We start from the raw sequence: 21,809 nt of genomic DNA on the forward strand, positions 1-21,809 counted from the left end.
GGTGGACCAGGTCCCGAACCAGATGGATGTTATCATGGATAGACTGGCCCCGGACCGTGTAGGACTGGTAGGGGTGGATCATGTGGGCCAGCACGGCGCCAAGGCGAGCCGACATGGCCCTGGCAAAAATTTTGTTATCCGTGCTGATGAAGGAGACCGGGCGCAGTTCTTAAGGAGGCGGAGATCGCCCCTCTTTGGCAGCAGGACAATCACCGCCCTGCGCCAAGAGAGGGGCATCTCCCCGGTCGCCAAACATTCCCCCAGGACCCGCGCGTAGTCGCTCCCCAGGACGTCCCAGAACGCCCTGTGGAACTCCATGGTCAGACCGTCCAGCCCCGGGGACTTCCCCCTAGAGAGCTGGCGGAGGGCGCCGGTCAGCTCCTCCAGACTCAGAGGAGCGTCCAATTTTTCGGCGCCCTCCAGGCCGACCTTCGGCAGGTCCTACCACAAAACTCTGCGCGCATCCTCGCTGGACAGATCAGGAGAGAACAGAGCCCCGTAATAGGCGCGGTTCTCCGCGCGGATTCCCTCTGGATCCGAGACCAGAGATCCGTCATCGGCCAGCAGCTCCAAGAGCTGCTTCCGGACCCCCCATCTTTTTTCCAGCGAGTAGAAGAAGGGGGAGCCGCGGTCCAGGTCCCGCAGGAACTGGATCCGCGACCTCACGAATGCGCCTCGGGACCCGACGAGCTGCAGGTCCTTCAGCACACACTTCTTCTCTTCGTACACCAACTGCAGGGCCGGGTCCTCGCCGACTTGACCAAGACGGGACTCCAGGTCGAGCACCTCCTCCTCCAACCGCCCGATCCGTGCCTCCCGCCTCTTGGTCGACCCCCTCGCATACTCCTGACAGAAGAGACGGACGTGAGCCTTGCCCACGTCCCACCATAGCCTCAAGGAGGGGAAGCCCCCTGCTTCCTTCTCCAGCCGGCCCAGAACCGACTAAACGAATCCCGGAACCGCACGTCCTCCAGCAGCAGGTTGTTAAAGTGCCAGTACGCGGACCCCCCCCGCGCGCGCAGCGGAACGAGCTCCACCCACCCCAGGTGGTGGTCCGTGCATGGCACCGGCCGCATGGAAGCCGCCGGAACGCAGGAGACGTATGCCCGGGAAATGTAGAGGCAGTCGATTCTGGACGCTCCTCTCCCAGGCCTCACGCAAGTGAAGGCGCTAGAGTTGGGATGGAGATTACGCCAGACGTCCACCAAGTCGAGGGACCCGACCAGGTCCCTCAACTTCTCCATCGCCGCCGGGCTTCGCAGGCCACCGGTGCGATCCCTTGCCTCGAGGGTGCAGTTAAAATCCCCCCCGAGGACGACGCACTCGCCCGCGTCGATGGAGCCCAGAAGAGTGGACACTTCTTCAAAGAAGCGCGCTTGCTGCGCACCGGCCCCAGGGGCGTACACGTTCACTAAATGGAGCGGCACGCCCCCCAGGTGAACAGTGACCTGGAGCATGCGGACCGGCACGAGCTCCTTGACCCCCAAGATCTCCGGCTGAAAATGCGGGGCCAGCAAGATAGCCACCCCGCTGGAAACACTGGAGAGGTGACTCATGCTGACCCCTCCTTGCCACTCCAGGAGCCACGTGGCCTCGTCTCCCGGAACGGTGTGGGTTTCTTGCAGGAAGCACACCGCATACTTCCCATCCCGATGGACCGAAAAGTCATTAAATCTGTGGCTAGCTTCCCAACGGGCACTTGTTGCGATGATTGTTATTTGATAACTGTGGGGGGGGGGCAACCCAGTCTCACCCTTATTGGTCCATCAAAAAGACCCAATGACTGAGGATCGGTTTCGATTCGCAGCACCTTTTCCACTCAATCCCATGCGACCTGACAAGATGCTGTCTCTCAATCAGCACGGACACCCATTGGACGAGAAAAATGCTGACGTCACTGGTCACAAGGATTTGATTAAAGCTGAGGTTTGATTGGTCAACGCACGGTAAGAGTCCCGTATAAAGCAGAGCTGTGGGCTGAAGAGAGGTAAACACAGAGGTGAGAGACACTCAGCGAGGTTTGAGCTGATATTCTCTGGAAGTAGTTTCTGGAGTTACAGCAGAGCAGGTTTTAGTGAGCGGGCAATTGTTTCTCTCCCTGCTCTTTGTTTTCCTTCTGTGTTTAGTTGGGAACCAAAAAGTTTCGAGTTGGAACAGTTTCTGTGCTGCTGATGTTTGAGATAGTTGCTGTAATCTCTTATTTAATTATTTATAAGCTGCTGGTTAACCGGCGTGTTTGGTTTTCCAGGTCTTGGGGCGGACTCCTGGTCTCGGCTGCTTGAATCCTTCTGATTTAGGCTAAGCCTCTTTTGTAAGCTACTTGGCCGGGAGTACAGCGCTGCAATCAGAAGAACCTAAATAGGCCACTTGGCCCCTCGAGCCTGCTCCGCCATCATTTCTGAACCTCCTTCACTCTTTCCTCTATTTGCTGCCACATTACCGTGTCTTTATGATATGTTAATGGCCATTCCTAACTGAGCTGATTGTCTCCTTCTGATGCAGATCAGATTAAATGTCATTCAGTGTAAAACTAGCAGATATGGAGAGTGGTGCCAAAATCAATTTACCTTGTATACCTTGGAGATGTGGCGTTCCAAAGGCTGTGATGAGCCCTCTGATTGAACGGGAAGAACTCTGCGATTCCGGTAAGTTGCTTTTTCTTTCTTCTCACTCGGTCTCTGAAATCCAGATGTTTGGGAGATCCCTGGTTTAGCGGCCGAGTCTGGAGAAGGTTCAATCGGTGTCCTGGATGTTTAATGTCTCCTGACTATTGGAATGATCTCTTTTTTCTAATGGTGTTAAGAATCTTAAACTTTCATTCATGTAGCGTCTTTCATGACCTCGATGTCCCAAAGCACCTTGTGCCCAATAACACATTAAGTGTAGTCACTTAAGTTGTGATGTGAGCGTGGAGATTAATCTCAGTCCAGATCTAATGGCTTGCCCCACATCTTTCCACTGTCTCTAATCTTACTCTGGGTTTGTAGAGAGGAACTAGATGTGCGTAGAATTTTTACCTTGCCAGTTGGGTGTTGGAGGGGCCCTTGCTCTCGAGCTGTGACGGGGCACTAGTTCACTTGCTGGGCCTTAACGGTTTGTTAAATTTGGAAAATACTTTGCAAACTTGTGAGAAATATATCAAGGTACTGTAACATTTAATTTGTAATCAAATTGGTCAAAGGAATTAGAAAACAAATTAAACCCGGTCCATCTGCAACTCGGTCATGATGGGCGGAGTTTAATGCCCACTTTACTGATCAACTTGTGTCGAGCTGTGGTTCTGTTGGTACCACCCACACCGGAAGGTTATGGGTTAATTCCCGTTACAGACACTTGAGCATAAAAAAAAACTAGGCTGAGACTCCAGCGCAGGACTGAGTGCTGCATTGGCTGGAGGGTGAGATGTTGAACCGAGGCCCTGTCTGCTCTCGGAGATTTAAAAGGTTCTAACAGTGGTTGAAGCGCAGGGAGTTCTCCCTGATGTCCTGGCCAATATTTATCCTCAATCAGTATCACTAAAGCAGGTTATTTGGGCACTATCATTGTGGGAGCTTGCTGTGTGCAAATTGGCTGCTGCGTTTCCCACACCGACAGTGACTCCACTTCAAAAGTACTGCTTTGGCTGTAAAGTGCTTTGAGACGTTTGGCGGTCGAAGAGGCGCTATACTGATGCAAGTCTTTATTTCAGAAGAAAATCTGAACTTTGACCAGAACCGATGCTATAGGACAACAGGAAGAGGAGGAGGCAATTTAGCCCCTCGAGCAATATTCTGCCGTTCAATGAGATCATGGCTGATCTGTGACCTAACTCATTCCCTCCTTTGCCCCTAATACCTTTGGTTAACACATCTGAGTTAAATTTAACATTTGAGCTATCAATTGTTTGCGGATGAGTTCCCAAATTCTACCGCCCTGTGTACTGTCATCTCTCCGAATAATGTTTCACTTTTTGCACCGAATCTGGTACTGCCGGTTTAGACACTTTCGATGTGAAGTTTACTTGTCAAACTTTGCCCCGCCTCTGTCTCGGTGACCTACCCGTCCGACCCGGCTAGCCACGTGGGCCACTCGAGTGATCTTTCCAATCCAGGCTCTCGGGAGTCTGGGCTCACAACCCGCCAGGCTGGGTTCAAATTACTGCCGTGAACAGACCGAGTCCCGGATAGTGTTCAAATTCTCACTGGGACCTAACCCACTGCCTGCCGCAGTCTCTCGGCTGGAAGTTCCCGGAGGATTATAACCGGCTGGGTTAGAATGACATGTCGTCATCCTTTGCTGAAGTGGCTTGGGAGAGAATGAAGAACTGTTCTGACTCGGGTTATTGCCTCTCTAACGCTGGGCTGGGATCCCTTTTCAAGGCTTGTGATGCAAGATGTGTCTTTCGTAGAATCCTCTTAAAGCGCAACTTCTGCTTTTGTGACGACAACCTGCGATGCCCCGTGAGCGCCCGCCGTTTAAATCTAATAACGAGTTAGGAATGGATCTGTTTGGTGCTCGTGTATATGCTCCTAAAATCAAGCGAACCCGAGCGAGTGATTTTCAAGGCTTGGGGGCCGAAGATTTACCCCGTTCCTTTATTAACCGCTCACCCTCTGTACACGGAAGGGCTGCGAATTCCTACTCCGGGGAGTGTCTCTTGTGGGATCGAGGGCTCAATTCCAGACTCGGATCCTGGAGTTTGTGTGAAAATGGCTGTAGACTGGCTTAGAATACCGGCTTGGCCTCAGTATCACAGTTTAAGAGCTCTGACCGCCCCCACCTCCTAAACTCCTGCCTCTCTCCTCCTGTCTCTGCAGAGGGCGAAGCGTCGAGCGCTGGAATCCCCACCAGTCCCCCGAACACGGTAAATTCGCTGGCGGCCAGGAGACGGTCCACCGACGGCCGACTGTCCGCTGCTGAGGGTCCGGCCCAGCCTCTGGGGTAAGTAATGCCGAGTCTCCCTCAACCTCCAGTGGCGGAGTCCTTTAGATTGGCCGTGTCACCATTCAGTCTCCCCGTTGGCCGTGAAGACCAGGCTCAAATGTGAGGAATGAGTTCGGGTTTCCAGGAATTATCCAGGATCTCTGAAGACCCTGCCTGATACGATTCGGCTTGTCTGTGCTCCCTCTCCACCGACCGGTGACTACCGAAGGATTGGTGATTAGCTTCGTTGAATTGGGGTTCGAACTAGTTTCAACATAGATTTTAGGGGGATTGTTGCTGCCAGAAATGTAACACAGCATTAATTTAAAAAGCAGACCCTCCAAGGTAGTAATCTCTGGATTATTCCCAGTGCCACGTCCTAGTGAGCAGAAATGGGAGGTGAATGAATGGCTAGAGACATGGTGCAGGAGGGAGGGCTTCAGATCCCTGGGACATTGGGAGCAGTTCTGTAGCGGGAGGGGCCTGTTCAAGAAGGCCGGCTTGCACCAGAACAAAGCTGGGACCAATACTTCTGGGCAAGTTAGTCAATGTTGGGAAGGTTTAAACTAATTTGGCAGTATGGTTGGGCACCAATATGTAGTATTTAGAGTAGAAATAAGATGTACACTACTGAGTTCCAGTTAGAAATACAGAATTGGGTGGGATCATAGAAAATAAAGTCCAAGTTCGATTTGGAGTGCATGTGTGCACAGGTTGGTGAGCTGCAGGCGCAAAAAACCGCGAATATGATGTGGCACTAACGAGAACTGGCTCAATGTGAGGATTGGATGCTTCATATGGTGGTTCCAAAGTCTTCAGGGGAGGGGACCAAGCACGAGGGGGTAGCGGTTTTGATCGAGGGAAATATTCTAAATGTCCTTGAGGATCAAAGGCAGAATCTTTGATTTGTAGTTGAGAAAGTGTGGAGATATTGGGCTACTTGGGGTATTTTATAGGCCATTAAATAGTGAAGGAGATACATGGGCAGATTTTTTCAAAAACTAGAGATGCATGAACGATAGTAGTGATAATGGGAAACATTAACTCCCTCTATGGAATGGGACTGTGATTTTTCAAGGAGGGAATTCGGGTGTGCTCAAGAGAAATTTATTGATCAGTAGGTTTATTAGCCAAAGAGGAAGAGGCATTGCTGGATGTAGTCCTGGAACTAACTCGATCAATTGGTGAATGTAACATTTGGAGAGCATCTCGAATATTTATCATAGTATGGTAAGATTTAGTCTAGTTATGGAGGGCAATTTTCAGTGAATTGATTAGGATCTGGCCCGGGTAAATTGGAGTTGCAAGACTTGATGTCAGGCATGACAAACCATGAGGATGAAACCAATCGACTGCAACAAGAGATAGAAAGGCTAGCAGAATAGGCAGGCAAGTGGCAGATGGAATTTAAGTGAGGTGATGCATTTTGGCAGAAGGAACAGGGAGCGGCAATATACACTTAAGTGCGCAAGAGTGCAGGGACAGTGACCTGGGAGTTAATGTGCATAGGTCCCTGAAGGTGGCAGGACATATGAGATCTTGGGCTTAATAGAGGTATTCAGTACAGAAGTGAAGAAGTTATGCTCAACCTTTATAAAGCGCTAGTTAGGCCACAACAGGTGTATTGCATCCAGTTCTGGTCATATTTTAGGAAGGATATGCAAGTATTTGAGAGGAAGGAAGGACAGGCAGGAAGGAAGGAGGTGGAGTGGCTGTTAATAAAGGAAATAATCACTGTAATAGAGAAATGATATTGGGTCAAAAGATCAGGATAATGAAACAGTTTGGGTGGAGGTAAGGAATAATAAGGGGGGAAAAACACTAGTGGGTGTAGTCTATAGGTCTCCGAACAATGGCAACTCTGTTGGATGGAGTATCAATCAGGAAATAGTTGAGGGTTGTAATAAGGGAACATCTATAATTATGGGGGATTTTAACTATCATATTAATTGGACAAATCAAATTGGGCAGGGCTGCCTTGAGGATGAGTTCATTGAGTGTATTAGGAATGGGTTTCTTGAGCAGTATGTAACTGAACCGACCAGGGGGCAAGCAACCTTAGATCTGGTCCTGTGTAACGAGACAGGATTAATTAAAAATGTCCTAGTAAAGGATCCCCTTGGAATGAGTGACCATAACATGGTTGAATTCCATATTCAATTAGAGGGTGAGAAGGTTGGATCTCAAACAAGCGTGCTAAGCTTGAATAAAGGAGATTACGAAGGTATGAGAGCGGAATTGAGTTGAGTGGATTGGGAAAATAGAGTAAAGGGTAAGACGATACATGATCAGTAGTGTACATTTAAGGAGTTATTCTACAACTTCCAAAAAATATATATTCCATTGAGAAGAAAAGGGTGTAAAAGAAAAGACAGCCATCCGTGGCTAAGTAAAGAAATTAAGGATAGTATTTGACAAAAAACAAGGGCATATAATGTAGCCAAATCTAGTGGGAGGATTGGGAAAACTTTAAAAGACAGCAAAAAATAACAAAGATTGATTAAGAAAGGGAAGATAGATTATGAAAGTAAATTAGCAAAAAATATAAAAACAGATAGGAAGAGTTTTTATAGTTATATAAAAAGAAAAAGGGTGGCTAAAGTAAATGTTCATCCCTTAGAGGATGAGACCAAGAAATTAATGGTGGGAAATATGGAGATGGCAAAAACACTGAATGAATATTTTGTATCAGTCTTTACAGTTGAATACACTAAATATCCCAACACTGGACAAACAGGGGGGCTAAAGGGGGGGAGGAGCTAAACACGATCAAAATCACTAAGGAAGTGGTACTCGGTAAAATAATGGGACTCAAGGCGGATAAATCACCTGGACCTGATGGCTTACATCCTAGGGTCTTGAGGGAAGTGGCGGTAGGGATTGTGGATGTATTGGTAATTTTCCAAAACTCTTTGGACTCGGCAAAGGTCCCGGCGACTGGAAAACTGTAAATGTAACACCCTTATTTAAAAAGGGCAGTAGACAGAAGGCTGGAAACTATAGACCGGTTAGCCTAGCATCTGTGGTAGATAAAATTTTGCAGTCCATTATTAAGGAGACAGTAACAGGACATTTGGATAATTTAATAGGACAAAGTCAGCATGGTTTTATGAAGGGGCAGTCATGTTTGACAAATTTGCTGGACTTTGAGGAAGTAACGTATAGGGTGGATAAAGGGCAACCAGTGGACGTAGTGTTTTTAGACTTCCAAAAGGCATTTGACAAGGTGCCACACAAGATTATTGCTTAAGATAAAAAATCACGGGATTGGGGGTAATATTCTGGCATGGATAGAGGATTGGCTATCTAACAGAAGGCAGAGAGTTGGGATAAATGGTTCATTCTCAGACAGGCAATCAGTAACTAGTGGTGTTCCACAGGGGTCAGTGCTGGGTCCCCAACTCTTTACAATCTATTAACGATTTGGAGGAGGGGACGATTTGGAGGAGGGGACCGAGTGTAACATCAAAGTTTGCAGATGATACTAAGATGGGAGGGAAAGTAGTGAGTGAGGAGGACACAAAAAACCTGCAAGGGGACATCGACAAGCTAAGTGGGCAGAGATTTGGCAGATGGAATACAATACTGGAAAGAGTGAGGTTATGCACTTTGGCAGGAAAAATCGTATAGCAAGTTATTATCTTAATGGCAAGAAACTGGAAAGTACTGAAGTACAAAGGGATCTGGGGGTCCTAGTGCAGGAAAGATTAGTATGCAGGTGCAGCAAGTGATTAAGGGGGCCAATGGAATGTTGGCTTTCATTGCTAGGGGGATATAATATAAAAATAGGGAGGTATTGCTTGAGTTGTACAAGGTATTGGTGAGACTGCACCTGGAATACTGCGTACAGTTTTGGTGTCCATACTTAAGAAATGACATTCTTGCTCTCGAGTCAGTACAAAGAAGGTTCACTCGGTTAATCCCGGGGATGGACATATGAGGAGAGGTTGAGTAGATTGGGACTCTACTCATTGGAGTTCAGAAGAATGAGGCGATCTTATTGAAACATAAGATTGTGAAGGGGTTGGATCGGGTGGATGCAAGGAAGATGTTCCCGATGATGGGTGAAACTAGAACTGGGGGGCATAGTCTTAGAATAAGGGGCTGCCCTTTCAAAACAGAGATGAGGAGGACTACTTCACTCAGAGGGTGGTAGGTCCATGGAATATGCTGCCCCAAAAAGCTGTAGAAGCTACATCATTACATAAATTAAAAACAGACAGTTTCCCAGAAGTAAAGAGAATTAAGGGTTATGGGGAGCAGGCAGGAATTTGGACATGAGTCTAGGTTCGGATCGGTCATGGCCCTGTGGGTAGTGGAGCAGGCCCAGGGGCCATGTAGCCTGATCCTGCTCCTATTTCGTGTCTCATTCTGTTCGATTCAGTAGATGGTTCTGTGATAGTGGATTGGTGGTTAAGATCAGATCAGCCATGATCTTATTGAATGGCGGAGCAGGCTCGTGGGGCTGATTGGCCTACTCCTGCTCCTATTTCTTATGTTATGTACAGACGAGATTTACCAGAATGGTTCCAGGGATGAGTAATTGCAGTTACGTGGATAGCGAAGCTGGAGCGGTTCTCCTTGGAGCCGAGGAGGCTAATCGGCTGTTTAATAGTGTTTAAAATCAAAGGGTTTAGAAAACTTCTTACAATGGCTGAAGGGTAGCTCACGAGGGCACAGATTTAAGGTGATTGGCAAAAGAACCAAAGGCGACATGAGAAACTTTACGAGTGGTTAGTCTTTGGAATTCACTGCCTGCTGGGATGGTGGATGCCGGCTGAACAGTAGCCTTAAGGGAACTGGATAAATGCTTGCAGGGGATAAAAGTGCATGGATTGCACGCCGAAAGAACAGGCGCAGACTCACTACTCTCTGGATATCGTGACTGTCGGCCTTGCTCTGGCGGCTCCTCACTTCACAGTTCACTGGCTGCAAGTGGAACAGTCAGCTCGAATGCTGTTTGAAGACTCGCCTTGTTCATTCAGCCTGGTTACATCCCGGGAGCCAGGGCTGCGGTTCATTGAGCCTCTTTAAACTGTGGCCAGAAATCGGCTGGCTTCTTCCACCTGCCCAATTTGGTCTCCTTTTGAGAACTGGCTGGTCTTGGTCGTAATTTCTCCCACCGCCAGTTGCTCATATCTAGACTTCACCAGTAATTTGTCCGGTAAATTTAAGCTCGAGTTCCTTTCCAGAACAGTGGCCGATTCACCAGATAGTAACTCCACAGTCAGGACTAACTGAATGTGGTATTAATAACCAACAGGTTTCACTTGGTTCCATATAACGCTTCCTTATTTCAGCCTGAAGATGGTCTCCCTCTGATAAAGATAATTGGATGTTAAATGAATCGCCTTCTCTTCCGGCAGGCTTGCTGCAGCCCAACAATCGGGAGGTGCTCGAGGTCACGTGGTGATCCCCGGAGACCCAAGCTGACTCTGCCTCGAACTCCCACAGTTCTCAATTAAGTTGCAAACACGTCGGTCCGAACTGGGCTTGTTCCTTCAGTGTCCAGCTTCCCCAATGACTTGACTTTTTAGGGCGGTGCCTTTTAACCGAGAATCCGAATCAGTGGGATAAATGCATAGCTCCTGTTGCAACTGTTCTTTCTCACGGTCGCGGGTCTGATGGGGGCCAGGGAAAGATTGCCTTGTATCCCTTGCTAATAGTTGGGCTAGAGCCCTGCATACAGCTTTGGGGTCGCCATTAAAGGAAATGTGATTGCACTAAAAGTACAAGGGGATTTACCAGGATGTTGACAGGACTGGAGAACTTTAGCAATGAGGAATGATTGGATGGGCTGGGGTGGTTTTAATTGAGGTGTATAAACTGGGGTCTAGATAGTGGATAGGACGGACCTATTTTAGTTGGAGGTCAATAACTAGAACAGATTGAAAGTCGTCTTTAGATGTGTTTAGAAATGTTCACCGAGGGTGGTGGGGTGGGGGTCTGGAACTCGCTGCCTGAGAGGGTGGTAGATTCAGAGACCCTCATCGCATTACATAGTACTTGGATATGCACAAAGTGTAGTAACCTGTAACGATACGAACCAAAAGATGGAAAGTGGGATTAGACTAGATGGCTATTTCGACATTACATGATGGGACGAATGGCATCCTTCTGTACCGTAAACTTCCGATTGTGATTTCCATCAATCCCGATTCACCACATTGAGCCTCCATCTGCTGTTGTCACCCGTGCTAACTGCTTTCCTGTCAAATCAAACCTCGAGTTTCGGATTCATCAGGATTAGTTAAGTGAAGTCATGCCGTCCAAAAGTCAGTGTCCGGATATTGCCTTTTGAGACCTGTGAATTCTAAATTCACGCTGCTTCTTGCAGTGAATCCCTGGGTTAAACGCACCACTTAATAATTAAAACCGATCGAAGCTTAATTCCTTAGTCTGGACCTGATTTCTACCGCTTCAGCGGAGTGTTGGACCATCAGGTGTCCCCACTATCCATTTAGAATAAGAGGTGGGGATGGGGAATGTCTCCAGTGTAGTGTCACCTCTGGTCTTGTAAATCTGATTCTGAGGCGTTGGCTCCCTGTCTGTTGTCCGTGCGTGAGGCTCCAACCCGCGCAGTTCAATTATCTAACCAGGAACTAGCGACCCTCCAGTGACTCTGTGGCCGAGGGGAAGTAGGACTGGGAATAGAAGTGACCATTGCAGACCTGGTGATTTTTGAAGTTCAGAGCCAGATTAGCTATCGCAGCCCCGCTAATGGGTGACCTGTGCTAAGGAAGTCTACAGGACTCCGAGCTGGTCTCGCTCACCCCGAAGGTTTGAGCCTTCACTCGATGCTGGAGGACATTTTCCATCCGAATAACCCTGAACTTAAACAGCCCGAGACCTGGCTAGAGGATGATCACCAGCTGACTCGTGACTTGAAGTGAAGCCCCCTATAGTTCACGTCCTGGCACCTGTTCCAATTCCTGCTCACCTTGTAAATTACTGGGGTTGGGGTGCAAATTGAACCTGGTTTTCTTAGGAATTAGCCACTTTTGTGGGAGTGAGGCAGGGAGGAGACAGCTGCTGCTCAGTTGGGAGCACCCTCGCCTGAGTGAGAAGGTTGTGCTTTCAAGTCTCACTGCAAAAACCTGTACAATAATCTCGGCTGACACTCCAGTGCAGTACTGAGGGAGTGCTGCACTGTTGCTGGTGCTCACCTTTCAGATGAGACATTAAACCCAGGCCCTGTCTGTTCTCAGATGGACGTAAAATCTCCCATGGCACTAAAACAGCAGGAGTTATCCGTGGTGTGCTGGCCAATATTCCATCAATCAACGTCAGTGAAACAGATATCTAAAAATACTGCAGATGCTGGAAATCTAAAATAAAAACCATGTTGGAGGTCAGGTAGCATCTGAGAAACAGATTTAACGTTTCATGTCGATGACCTTCTGTCAGTACTGGAAAAAAGCAGGAAATGGAACAGATTTTTAAGCAACTGCAGGGGCTGGGAAAGTGGGGAGGGGATGAAAGATCAAAGGGGAAGGTCTGTGATGGGATACAAGGCAGGAGAGGTTCAGATAGTCAAGGCAAAAGGAGGTGGTAATGGGACAAGTTAAACAAAGTATCAGATTAAACATTATCTCGTCTATTTGTGGGAGCTTGTGTTCAGATTGTCTGGCACGTTTCCTACATTACGACAGTGATTACACTTCAAGTTCTAAAGCATTTTGGGTCGTGAGCTATATAAAACAGGTCTTCAAAGAGAAAGAAAGCAAGTTTATTTTGAGAGCTTGAATTGTTGGTGCGAATCAAGTTCATGAAGAATAGACTGTCTAATTTGTAGTGTTGGCCAGACTGCGTGAACTAACTGCCAAATCCGCTTTTCTGGGTGAACTAACCACATCTGTGCTTCCCTTTACCCCCTAGGCGGTCCAGGAGCCATGTATACTGGAGGCCAATGAGCTCGGAGGAGCGGGAAATGTCGACAATCACTCGATTACAAAGGGAGACGGCAGAGCACAGGCGGCTCAACGAAGCAATGATTCATCTCGCGATTGCTGGCACAAGTAAACTGGTTGACTGCGCGTGGCTGATTTAGAAGAGATTCCAGGTGTACCTTTTGTAGGAGGTGTCTTTTGACAGTGTTGGAGAGATGAAATGCAAGGTTCATTAATGCTATTTCGTGAGGATGGCTTTAGATAGTCCACAGGCTATTTGTAACCCACTGAACTATGGGGAGAAGGTTGGTGTGTATTGGTGCGTAGGTTATATTGCCTTCTAAGTAATTCAGATTCTGTTTCTACAACTGGAGCTCTACCTGCGATCATCTACAGAGTTGAGTTCAATTTGATTCCCAACATTGTCCATTCTAAAAGCTCACTTTTCATGATTGCCACTGTCAGCAGTTTCATCTGAAAGTCTGTTCTGCAAGGGAAAGAAACCCGGACCATTAGCCAATTCCATCAGTTATTGATCAGAGGCTGATGGTCAGTATTTAACACAGCGGCAGAGGCTAATAATTGGGTCCGTTTGAAGATCGGCTTCTTTAATCTGAGTTTGGAGTCACCAGTCGTCTGTATCTGTATTGTCTCTTCCACTCGGAAGTTTCTTCCCAGCAGGATGGCGTGGCACCACATCCCTACTGAGCATCGCGGGGATGGATAGCGCTGAATGCTTTCACTGGCACTGAGTGACTTCAGAGTGGTCTCAATTCCTTCTGGGGCCCTGGATCATTCTTCCTGTGCCGATACATAAGGCAGTAGCCAAACGACACCGCTCCATTTTTGTCTTGGGCTTTTAACTCCAGCTCATCCTTTCAAGTTCAGTTCAGCTGCATCCCTGTTGGGTCGCGTCCAGCGCCACATTCGTTTAGGGTCTTTGTCAGGAATACAGAATATGATTAATCCAGGTCCATCTTCTGGCTGGTGGCATGCAGTACACTTGGACCACCGGATCACGGTAAATCTATTAGGATAAATGATCGTCCACGAGAAAACATTGGGTTGCGGCTCCCACTATCAATGGCCTCCAGGATCTTGCCCAAGTGGTTATGTTTGTGAGATGGTTCTATGAAGGAGCGGGCACATCTCTGAGCCTGATCATTGCCATATTCCAATGTAGAGCTGCTGACCTGTCGAGTGGTGTCGCTCGTGTTTCCCTCTTCTGAGATGGATGATGGCCAGTGAATTGCTGTCGTTGATGCTCTGCCAGAGTCCAGCAACTCTGCCCCAAGGCGTGAGACTGTCCTGGGCCTTAATCAGCACCGCAATAGGTGGCCCGTTTCTCAAGTTCTGGGAGAACTTGAATATTGACCTTGTGCCCTTCTGAGCTGCGTCACTTCAAACGCCCTCCTGTTAATTCTGAAATGGTTCCCCTTGCTCTGCTGATGTATCCAGTTTCATAGAATGTTTCTTGCTGTTCGCCTCCACTTGCACTACAGCAACCTCTTCAGCTCCTGCTGTGGACTTTCCGTTAATAAGGGTTCAGAATGTGAAAATCCTGCAACTTTTTTATTTTGGGGATGACTGGAGAAGTGATATCCCAAGTGGAAATCGGGGAGATCCATGAGACACCCAGATTTCCAATATGCATCGAAGATTCCACATGACAAACTATAGGTTGACTAAAAGGTTCAGAGATTACACTATAGGCTGTGGTGCAAACAGGCTATTCGGCCCAACCAGTCCATGCTGGCATTTATGCTCCACTCGAGCCTCCCCCTGTCTTTCGTCATCTAACTCTATCTGTAGCCCTCTATTCCCTTCTCCCTTGAGTACATCCATACTATTTGCTTCAACCACTCCGTCGTAGTGAGTTCCACATTCTCAGCACTGTAGAAGTTTCTCTCGAATTCGCTATTTGATTTCTTGGTGACTATCTATCTTATATTGATGGCCTCTAGTTAGTTATGCTCTATCCCCACAAGTGGAAACACTATCTACACTAGCAAACCTTTCATAATTTTAAAGACCTCTTGGGTCACTACTCAGCTGTCTCTTTATCAAGAGAAAGGAGACCCAGCCTGTCCATCCTTTCCTCAAGCCAGCTAGTTATCCATTTTGCTACTTGTCCCCTGACTCTGCATTCTCTGACCTTGTTCTGCATTCTCTGACTTTGTTCATCAGTCTCTTATGTAGTACCTTATTTGAAGGCCTTTTCAAATCTAGATAATTTACACCTACTACATCACCCTTGTCTGCTCTCCCTGCTGCCTCTTCAAAAAAAATTGAGGTTGAACAAACAAGCTTTCCCTTTTGAAATCAATGACTTTTCCTTTTTTGGCGTTTCTAGATTTTCTGTTCTCTCCTTTAGTAGGTATTGCATTTATATTTCCTACCACCATTTAAGCTGACTGGTCTATAGTTCCCTGGACATGTTCTATCTCAAATATAGGTATATTAGCTAACCACCAGTCCTCTGGCACCACCATTTTTAACGAATTACTAAATATATGTAGTATGAGCCTATCTCTTCCCTAGATTATTTTAAAATGTGCAGATGTAACCCATCTGAACCAGGTTTTTTCTTAGTTTGATTAGTTTATTTAATATCTCAATGCACATCTCTAATTTTGCCTTCCAGCGTCATGTCCACCTGTTCTATCTCCCTGGTAAATATAGAAGCCAAGTAATTATTTATTTTCTGCCATCTCTCTATCGCTGCCTGTGGTATTATCCTGTCCATCTTAGTGGCCCTATTCCCATTCTGACCTCCCTTTTTTAGCTTGTCTAATATATTTTACTACGTGTTCCTTGATTTAATTTCATAGTCCCTCTTTGCCTTCCTAAATGTTGACTTCTCTCCTAATCTCGTCGTATTCTCCCTTATGCTCTCCCCTTGCTGTCCACGTAATGTATGCCTCTTTCCTTACCCTCATTTTTCGCTTGTGGCTTTAATCATCCATGATATCTCATTAGTGTTCAGTTTGTTTTTAGCAGAATCTCGAGAATGCGAGCTTGGGTGAAGGATACAGTGGGCACTTGCTAGTCAGGCTGAGGGTCCAAGGTGAGCATCGGGTCTTGTGGGCAGACTGGGGAAGGCCTGATGCCTTTCCCATCTTGAGTTAATCTACAGGAAGACATTGGATTCATCAATTCAATGTAAAAATGGCAAATTTGTAGCTAAACCTGGGACCGGGTAAAGAGGTGGTTGTGTGGGGGGGAAAAACCGGAGGGAATTTGGATGGAGCAGTGCCTGTTAAGTACCTATCGGTAGTGTGGAAATGGCAAATGCGTGTTGGGTCTTTAAGCGGACTGAGCTATCCGATGCCGCCTTCAATCTTGTGATCTCCTCAGGTCAGAACATGAGGAATTCCATCCCGCTCACCAGGCCGATCAATATACAACTCCACACAAACAGGCCAGCCGAAGGTCACCGGGAGTCCGGATCAGACCCAGAGTACAAACTGTCGCACTTCATCAAGGATCTCCGCAAGTACCCGCCCTCGGTGACTGAACACCGAGAACCACGGTAACATATCCCCATCCATTTAACGCTGAGAGGAATCCCAAGATACCTTGAGCCGTTTCTCATTAAAAGCCCTGATGCCTACATACAGGAGCAGGCTATTTAGCCCCTCGAACCTGTTCTGCTATGAGATCATGGCTGATCTGTGACCTAACTGCATATACTCGCTTTTGCCCCATATCCCTTAGTAGCTTTGGCTAACGACCTATCCAGCTTAGATTTAAAATTAACAATTGATCCCAGCATTAATTGCCGTTTACAGAAGTTCCAAACTTCTAACACTATTTTATGTCGAAGCGTTTACTAACTTCACCCCTGAAAGGTGTGGTTCCAATAGGCTATGTCCCCTAGTCCTAGACTCCAACCAGGAGTAATAGTTTCTCTCTTTACCTTCAGTTTGCTTTAACTTCGACCAAATCCACTTAACTTTAAATGCCAGCTAATACCACTGCTGTTTGTATAATTTCTCCTCGTAAGTTAACCCTTGGCAGTCAGGTATTCTGGTAAACCTGCACTCCCGCCAAGCCAATATACGTACCCGTACGTACCAGATTTAGGAACAGCTTCTTTCCCAGGGCTGTCATCCTACTGAACTCCACAAATAAACTCTAAAGCCTGCACATCTGCCAATGCACTTTATTATGGTTATGCTTATGTTAATGTATTACAAGCCAAATGTATGTTGAATGTTTAAATGTCTTAATCTAAATGTACACTCTCGGGTACCGCAAGCCTATATTTCGTTGTACTGCACTTGTGCACTAACAATGACAATAAAAGTTGATTTGATATCCTTAAGGTGTGGTGCCCAGAACTGTGCTCAGTTCTCCAGGTGTAGTCGAACCAGGGCTTTGTCTAACAGTAGCATAACTTCTACCTCTTCCCCCTTGGTTAATCCTCGAGATATAAGACCAGCATTCATTAGCTATTTTTGATTTTCTGTAGCTGTCCGTGAAATTTTAACGATCTATGTACATGGCGGGAGGCCTTTTTTTAGACCTCTACTGTTACTAGCTTTTCACCATTTGGAAAGTACTCTGATCTATCCTGCATTCAAAAGTGGACGACCTCACACTTGCTTTGAAATCCATTTGCCACAGTTTTGCCCATGCGCCTTTCTATCCCATTTAGTTAATGAATAGTTGAGGTCCAACACATTCCTGTGGGACACCACTAGTTACATCCTGCCAATTATCCCTACTGTCTCCTGCCACTCATCCAATTTCCTAACCAGGTTAATGATTTGCCATTAATTCCATGAGCTAACAGTCTTGAGGAATTTATCAAATGCCTTTTGGAATTCCATAGACCCTCCTCCGACTCCACCTCCGTCAGGCATGACCTGCCTTTCACAGATCCATATAGGCTTTCTGATCAGCTGCCACTTTTCAAATGTTTAGTCTCTGCATCCTTGGACTCTAGTAATTTCACAACAGGTGTTAGGCTAACTGCTCTAATTCCTGGTTTCACACTCCTTGAATAGCGAGTATCATGCAGCTTTCCCACTAAAGGAATAGTTGTTGACTCGAGAACCATTTGGAACATCATAGTTGGCGCATCTGGCATGTTCTTATCTGCTCCCTTTAAATCCCTGGGATGGGAGCCATTGGGACACTTAGTGCCATTACTGTTTGCTTTCATTGAGTCCACATTTCGTTGATGTCTGGCATTATTCAACATGGCCACCATTTCCGTATTTTCACTTATCGATTTTCAAGGGGGCGCACGTCACTCTCGACCACCCGCTTTTTCCTAATATAAATGTAAATAATTGATTGGTGCCATACTGTGAGCAGATGAAGCCCATGCTGTAATTGAGTATAAGGAAATGGCAGACTTGCGAAATAATAAGAGGAAACTGTAGAATTAATTGGCTTTAAATCTAAGAATGGTAATGGGGGCTGAAGATTGACAAATCTCTACGACATTCGTGGTAGATTGACTGAGCACTTGGACAACGGAGCCAGCATAGCGTTGTGAAGGGTAATTGATTTGCCTATTTTTCTTGGTCACGTTGTAAATGTATTTAAATGGAAATTAATTTAAAGGAGTTGGTGCATCGTGGTAAGGAAATGAGTCCACAATCCTTGGTAAACAAGAATTGAAATGGAGTAGAGAAGTTATCGAACAGATTCTCAAATCAAAAGTAGCAACAGCAAGGTCGGTTTAAGAGCGCATACAAACCAAACACTGGGTTTTACTCGAAGCAAAGAATTGAAGAGCAGAAGTTCTGGTTAATTTGTATAGGACTTCCTGTACTGTACACGTGATCTCTATTGAAAAATGAGGCACTAGAGAAGGCTCATCGGTGCAATTTCTTGCACCATCAGGAAAGACTAACTGGCTGGGGCTGAGGTGACCTGATGGAAGTCTCCAGTTATGCGGGGTTTTGGGGGAAACAACTAGACAGATGTGTCTGCTTGCAGAGAACCCAAAACTAGATCATAAGATCGTCCCTAAGATTTCAAGAACTACTTGATAGAATGTGGAACTGGATACCACGAGGGTAGTTGAGGCAAATAGTATAGATGCATTTAAGGAGCAGCTACATTAACGAGGGAGAAAGGAATACAAGGTTGTACCCATGGAGTTGCTGAACTAGGGTTGGAAGGAAGCTCTTGTGGAGCTTACAGCAGTAGGACCGAGCGGCCTGTTCCTGTGTTGGGGATTCTATGTAATTCTACGGATGTTATTTATATGGACTTCAGAAGGCGTTGGTTTACGGTTTCACGAAATAGACTGTTGGCATAAATGAAAGCACATGGAAAAGGAGGCAGCCATTTGACATTGGTTAGCAGGCAGGAGACAGTAGGGCTACTGGACATGTACTCCAATTGGCAGGTTGTGACTGGCGGTTCCCCTAGGGAATCCGTACTAGGGCGTCAGCTTTTTCAATGAGTTGGATGAAGGAATAGAGATCCGTATATCCAAGTTTGATGACGAGAGCAATTTAATGGTGCAGTTAGTAGTGTAGGTGGGAGCAGCAATTTTCAAAAGGCCGCTGATCGAGCAAAACTGTGGCCAGCTGGAGTTTAATGTAGGGAAGTGAGGTCATCCACTTTAGACCCTGAGGAACTTGGATCCGAGTATTTTTATAAATGGTCAGCTAGGAACTGAAGGAGTAGAGATTGAGGCACATGAGCAACTCATTAAACTAGTGGACAGGTACAAAATAACTTTACAAGGCTATGGGATGTTGGGCTTCCTCGAGTAAAGGCCATCAGTGGAAGTACTTGGTTGTACAGAGCTCTGTTTGGACCACCTCTGGAGAACTTGGTTCAGTTCTGGGCAACGCGCCTCGGGAAGGATGTATTGGGCTTGGAGAAGGTGCAAGACATTGTATGCATTGATATCAATCCTGGGATTGGCAGAGTAGATTGAGATTCTGCACTAACGCTACTGTCATTCCAGACACACACAACCAGAGGATGCACCGTGCCAAGACCGTTCAACTTGTCTTGCCCCAGGAAAAGGGAGTGCAACGATGCGGCTCTCGGGCAGTATATCTCGATGGCAGAGTACATTGACGTGTTTGAACATCGCACACAAGCGAGAGGCGATAAGCGGGCCAGGCGCCAGGAGACACCAGGTACTATAGTCGGCTCTTCTCCCGACCATTCTCGGAGGCCCTCTCTCTTCGCCGGCGCCGCCGCCACACTGCCTTCTCCGCGCTCTCTGCCCATAGTCTTCAATTCAGAAACCTTGAAATGAGAACCGATTTAAACGTTGATTCTTCCCGCCCCCCCCCCCCCCCCCCCAAACATTGTCCTGTTCGAGCATCTCTGGACACGCCCAGCTCTTACTGCCCGACCCGAACAACGCGGTGCCCGAGCTGGTATCGGAATCTGCCGCTCTGACCAGGGCCTCCGGCGGGGCTGTGCCTGTTGAGAAATGGCTTGAGGCCCAAGTATTTTTAGAGCCGGGAGAGGCCTCGCCAACGCCGGGCTGGATATGAATCTGACCCCAGAGGTAAACTGACAGCGTCTGAGCTGTGAGACTCTGCCAACTAATGGCTCCCGGCTCTGGACATTGAGACCCAGGAATCGTCCGTTTGTTTCCCAACAGGACCCTGGGGATTGGAGTCTCGTTCCCTGACGGGTTATTGGAGGGAGGTCGGGGATGAACGGGCCCGCACTCTTCCTCATCGTCAATCTGCTCTAATTGTGCTATTATCGTACAAAGAACTGGGTAAAGGGAAGCTTGTTTAAACTGGACTGAAATAACTGGGTGGGCGTGGGTAACCATCAAACCCTGGATTTATATCCCTTCTCCCAGCGGGTTGCGACATGAACGGGAAGATCTCTGGTCCTGCTGACTGACTCGGTCTATCGCGGGCTGTCCGGGACAGAAACTATTAGAGCGGGGCCGGGGTGAGTCCAGCTAGTCAGAAGTCACTGTCTTGAGACTGAATTCCGCGTTTCTCTTTCCCTCTGCACTTTACAGATGAACAAGGCGGGTTGAGGCTAAAGGGAGACTGTGAAAACCGGGATCAGTGAGCATTCGAGCCGGAATTTCCTGATCAGTGTGTCCGTTTGTCGTTGCTCAGTCCGGTCTTATCCAAGGGCCTCCTTTTGTGAAAACTCTTCCATGTTTATGTTTTACTACTGCCGCCGGTATAATCCTCATCATTCGGTCAGTGAATGATTCCGGTCCGGTTTAGTGTCTCGTCAAAACCCAACCAGGCAGCGGAACTGTTTTCTAAGCTGAAATTTTGAAAACGGGCCAGCGCCCGAGAGGTAACGTTTTAAGACCGGGGTTTATTTCACTGCTCCAAGGTCACGCGGGGCCTCAGCGGGTCAGTGAAATTTTATTCATTCTTCAGACCGATCCGCCCTCCGCTGGCGCCCACCCGGCCGATTCGATCAGTCGCTGACCTTATTGGATCAGAAATGTTTAACTTTGTTTGAATAGTGATGCACGAGTCTCTAATCTCCAAGATTTGCTCTTCCTGACCCCCCAGAGGGGAATCTACCCCAATCCAAATCTCCTTTCCCTGTATCTGGTTTCGAAGATGCTGATGGCCGTTACTGCGGGACTGTGGTCCCAGGGGAGCCGGGCAGTAAGTGGCCAGGGATTGTCAAACTCGGTACATGTATGGATGTGGTTTTAATGTTTAATGCTTGTCTGTACTTAATAAAGACCTTCCACGTAAGGTTCTGGTCTCCGGTGTTTGGATCTTGAACAGCCGAGCTTATTCCGGGTGAAGTGAAATTCGGTGTCGCAGGAATAGCAAATGAGACTGGGCCGGAGCTGGTTAAAGTCCAGGTTAGATCGTGTTGTATTGCGAATATCCTGTGGTGCATTAACAGATTTCGGGAATGTCCAGTTTTGGAATAATGTGATTTTTTTTTTTTTTCCTGCCTCTGTCCCTCTTTCCTGCGGACCTTGCCTCATTAGGCCGCTCCGCCTGTTCACGGACTCGCCCCGCTGGCAATGGAGGCCCAGCCGATTCACCGGGTTTAATGGGCTAACTCAGGACTCGGGTCCCC

At 47.3% G+C, this 21,809-nt stretch overlaps 1 protein-coding gene across 2 annotated transcripts; it reads left to right on the forward strand.

The window, feature by feature from the left end:
* Nucleotides 1-2,009: 2,009 nt before the first annotated feature.
* LOC147119687 (targeting protein for Xklp2-like) lies at nucleotides 2,010-21,472 on the forward strand. Of its 2 annotated transcripts, none has more exons than XM_085985197.1 (6): nucleotides 2,010-2,645; nucleotides 4,797-4,920; nucleotides 12,781-12,920; nucleotides 16,149-16,323; nucleotides 19,732-19,909; nucleotides 20,764-21,472. In XM_085985197.1, the coding sequence occupies exons 1-6, from the start codon at nucleotides 2,513-2,515 to the stop codon at nucleotides 20,779-20,781; spliced, it is 768 nt and encodes a 255-aa protein (XP_085841323.1). In that variant the 5' UTR covers nucleotides 2,010-2,512; the 3' UTR covers nucleotides 20,782-21,472. The 2 variants fall into 2 exon arrangements, with proteins under 2 accessions (XP_085841323.1, XP_085841322.1); XM_085985196.1 differs by having other exon boundaries at nucleotides 16,149-16,300.
* Nucleotides 21,473-21,809: the final 337 nt, after the last annotated feature.

The sequence above is a fragment of the Somniosus microcephalus genome, chromosome 4, assembly GCF_052327205.1.
Source record: "Somniosus microcephalus isolate GS21.2 chromosome 4, FLI_Smic_1.0, whole genome shotgun sequence".
NCBI classification, from domain to species: domain Eukaryota; kingdom Metazoa; phylum Chordata; class Chondrichthyes; order Squaliformes; family Somniosidae; genus Somniosus; species Somniosus microcephalus.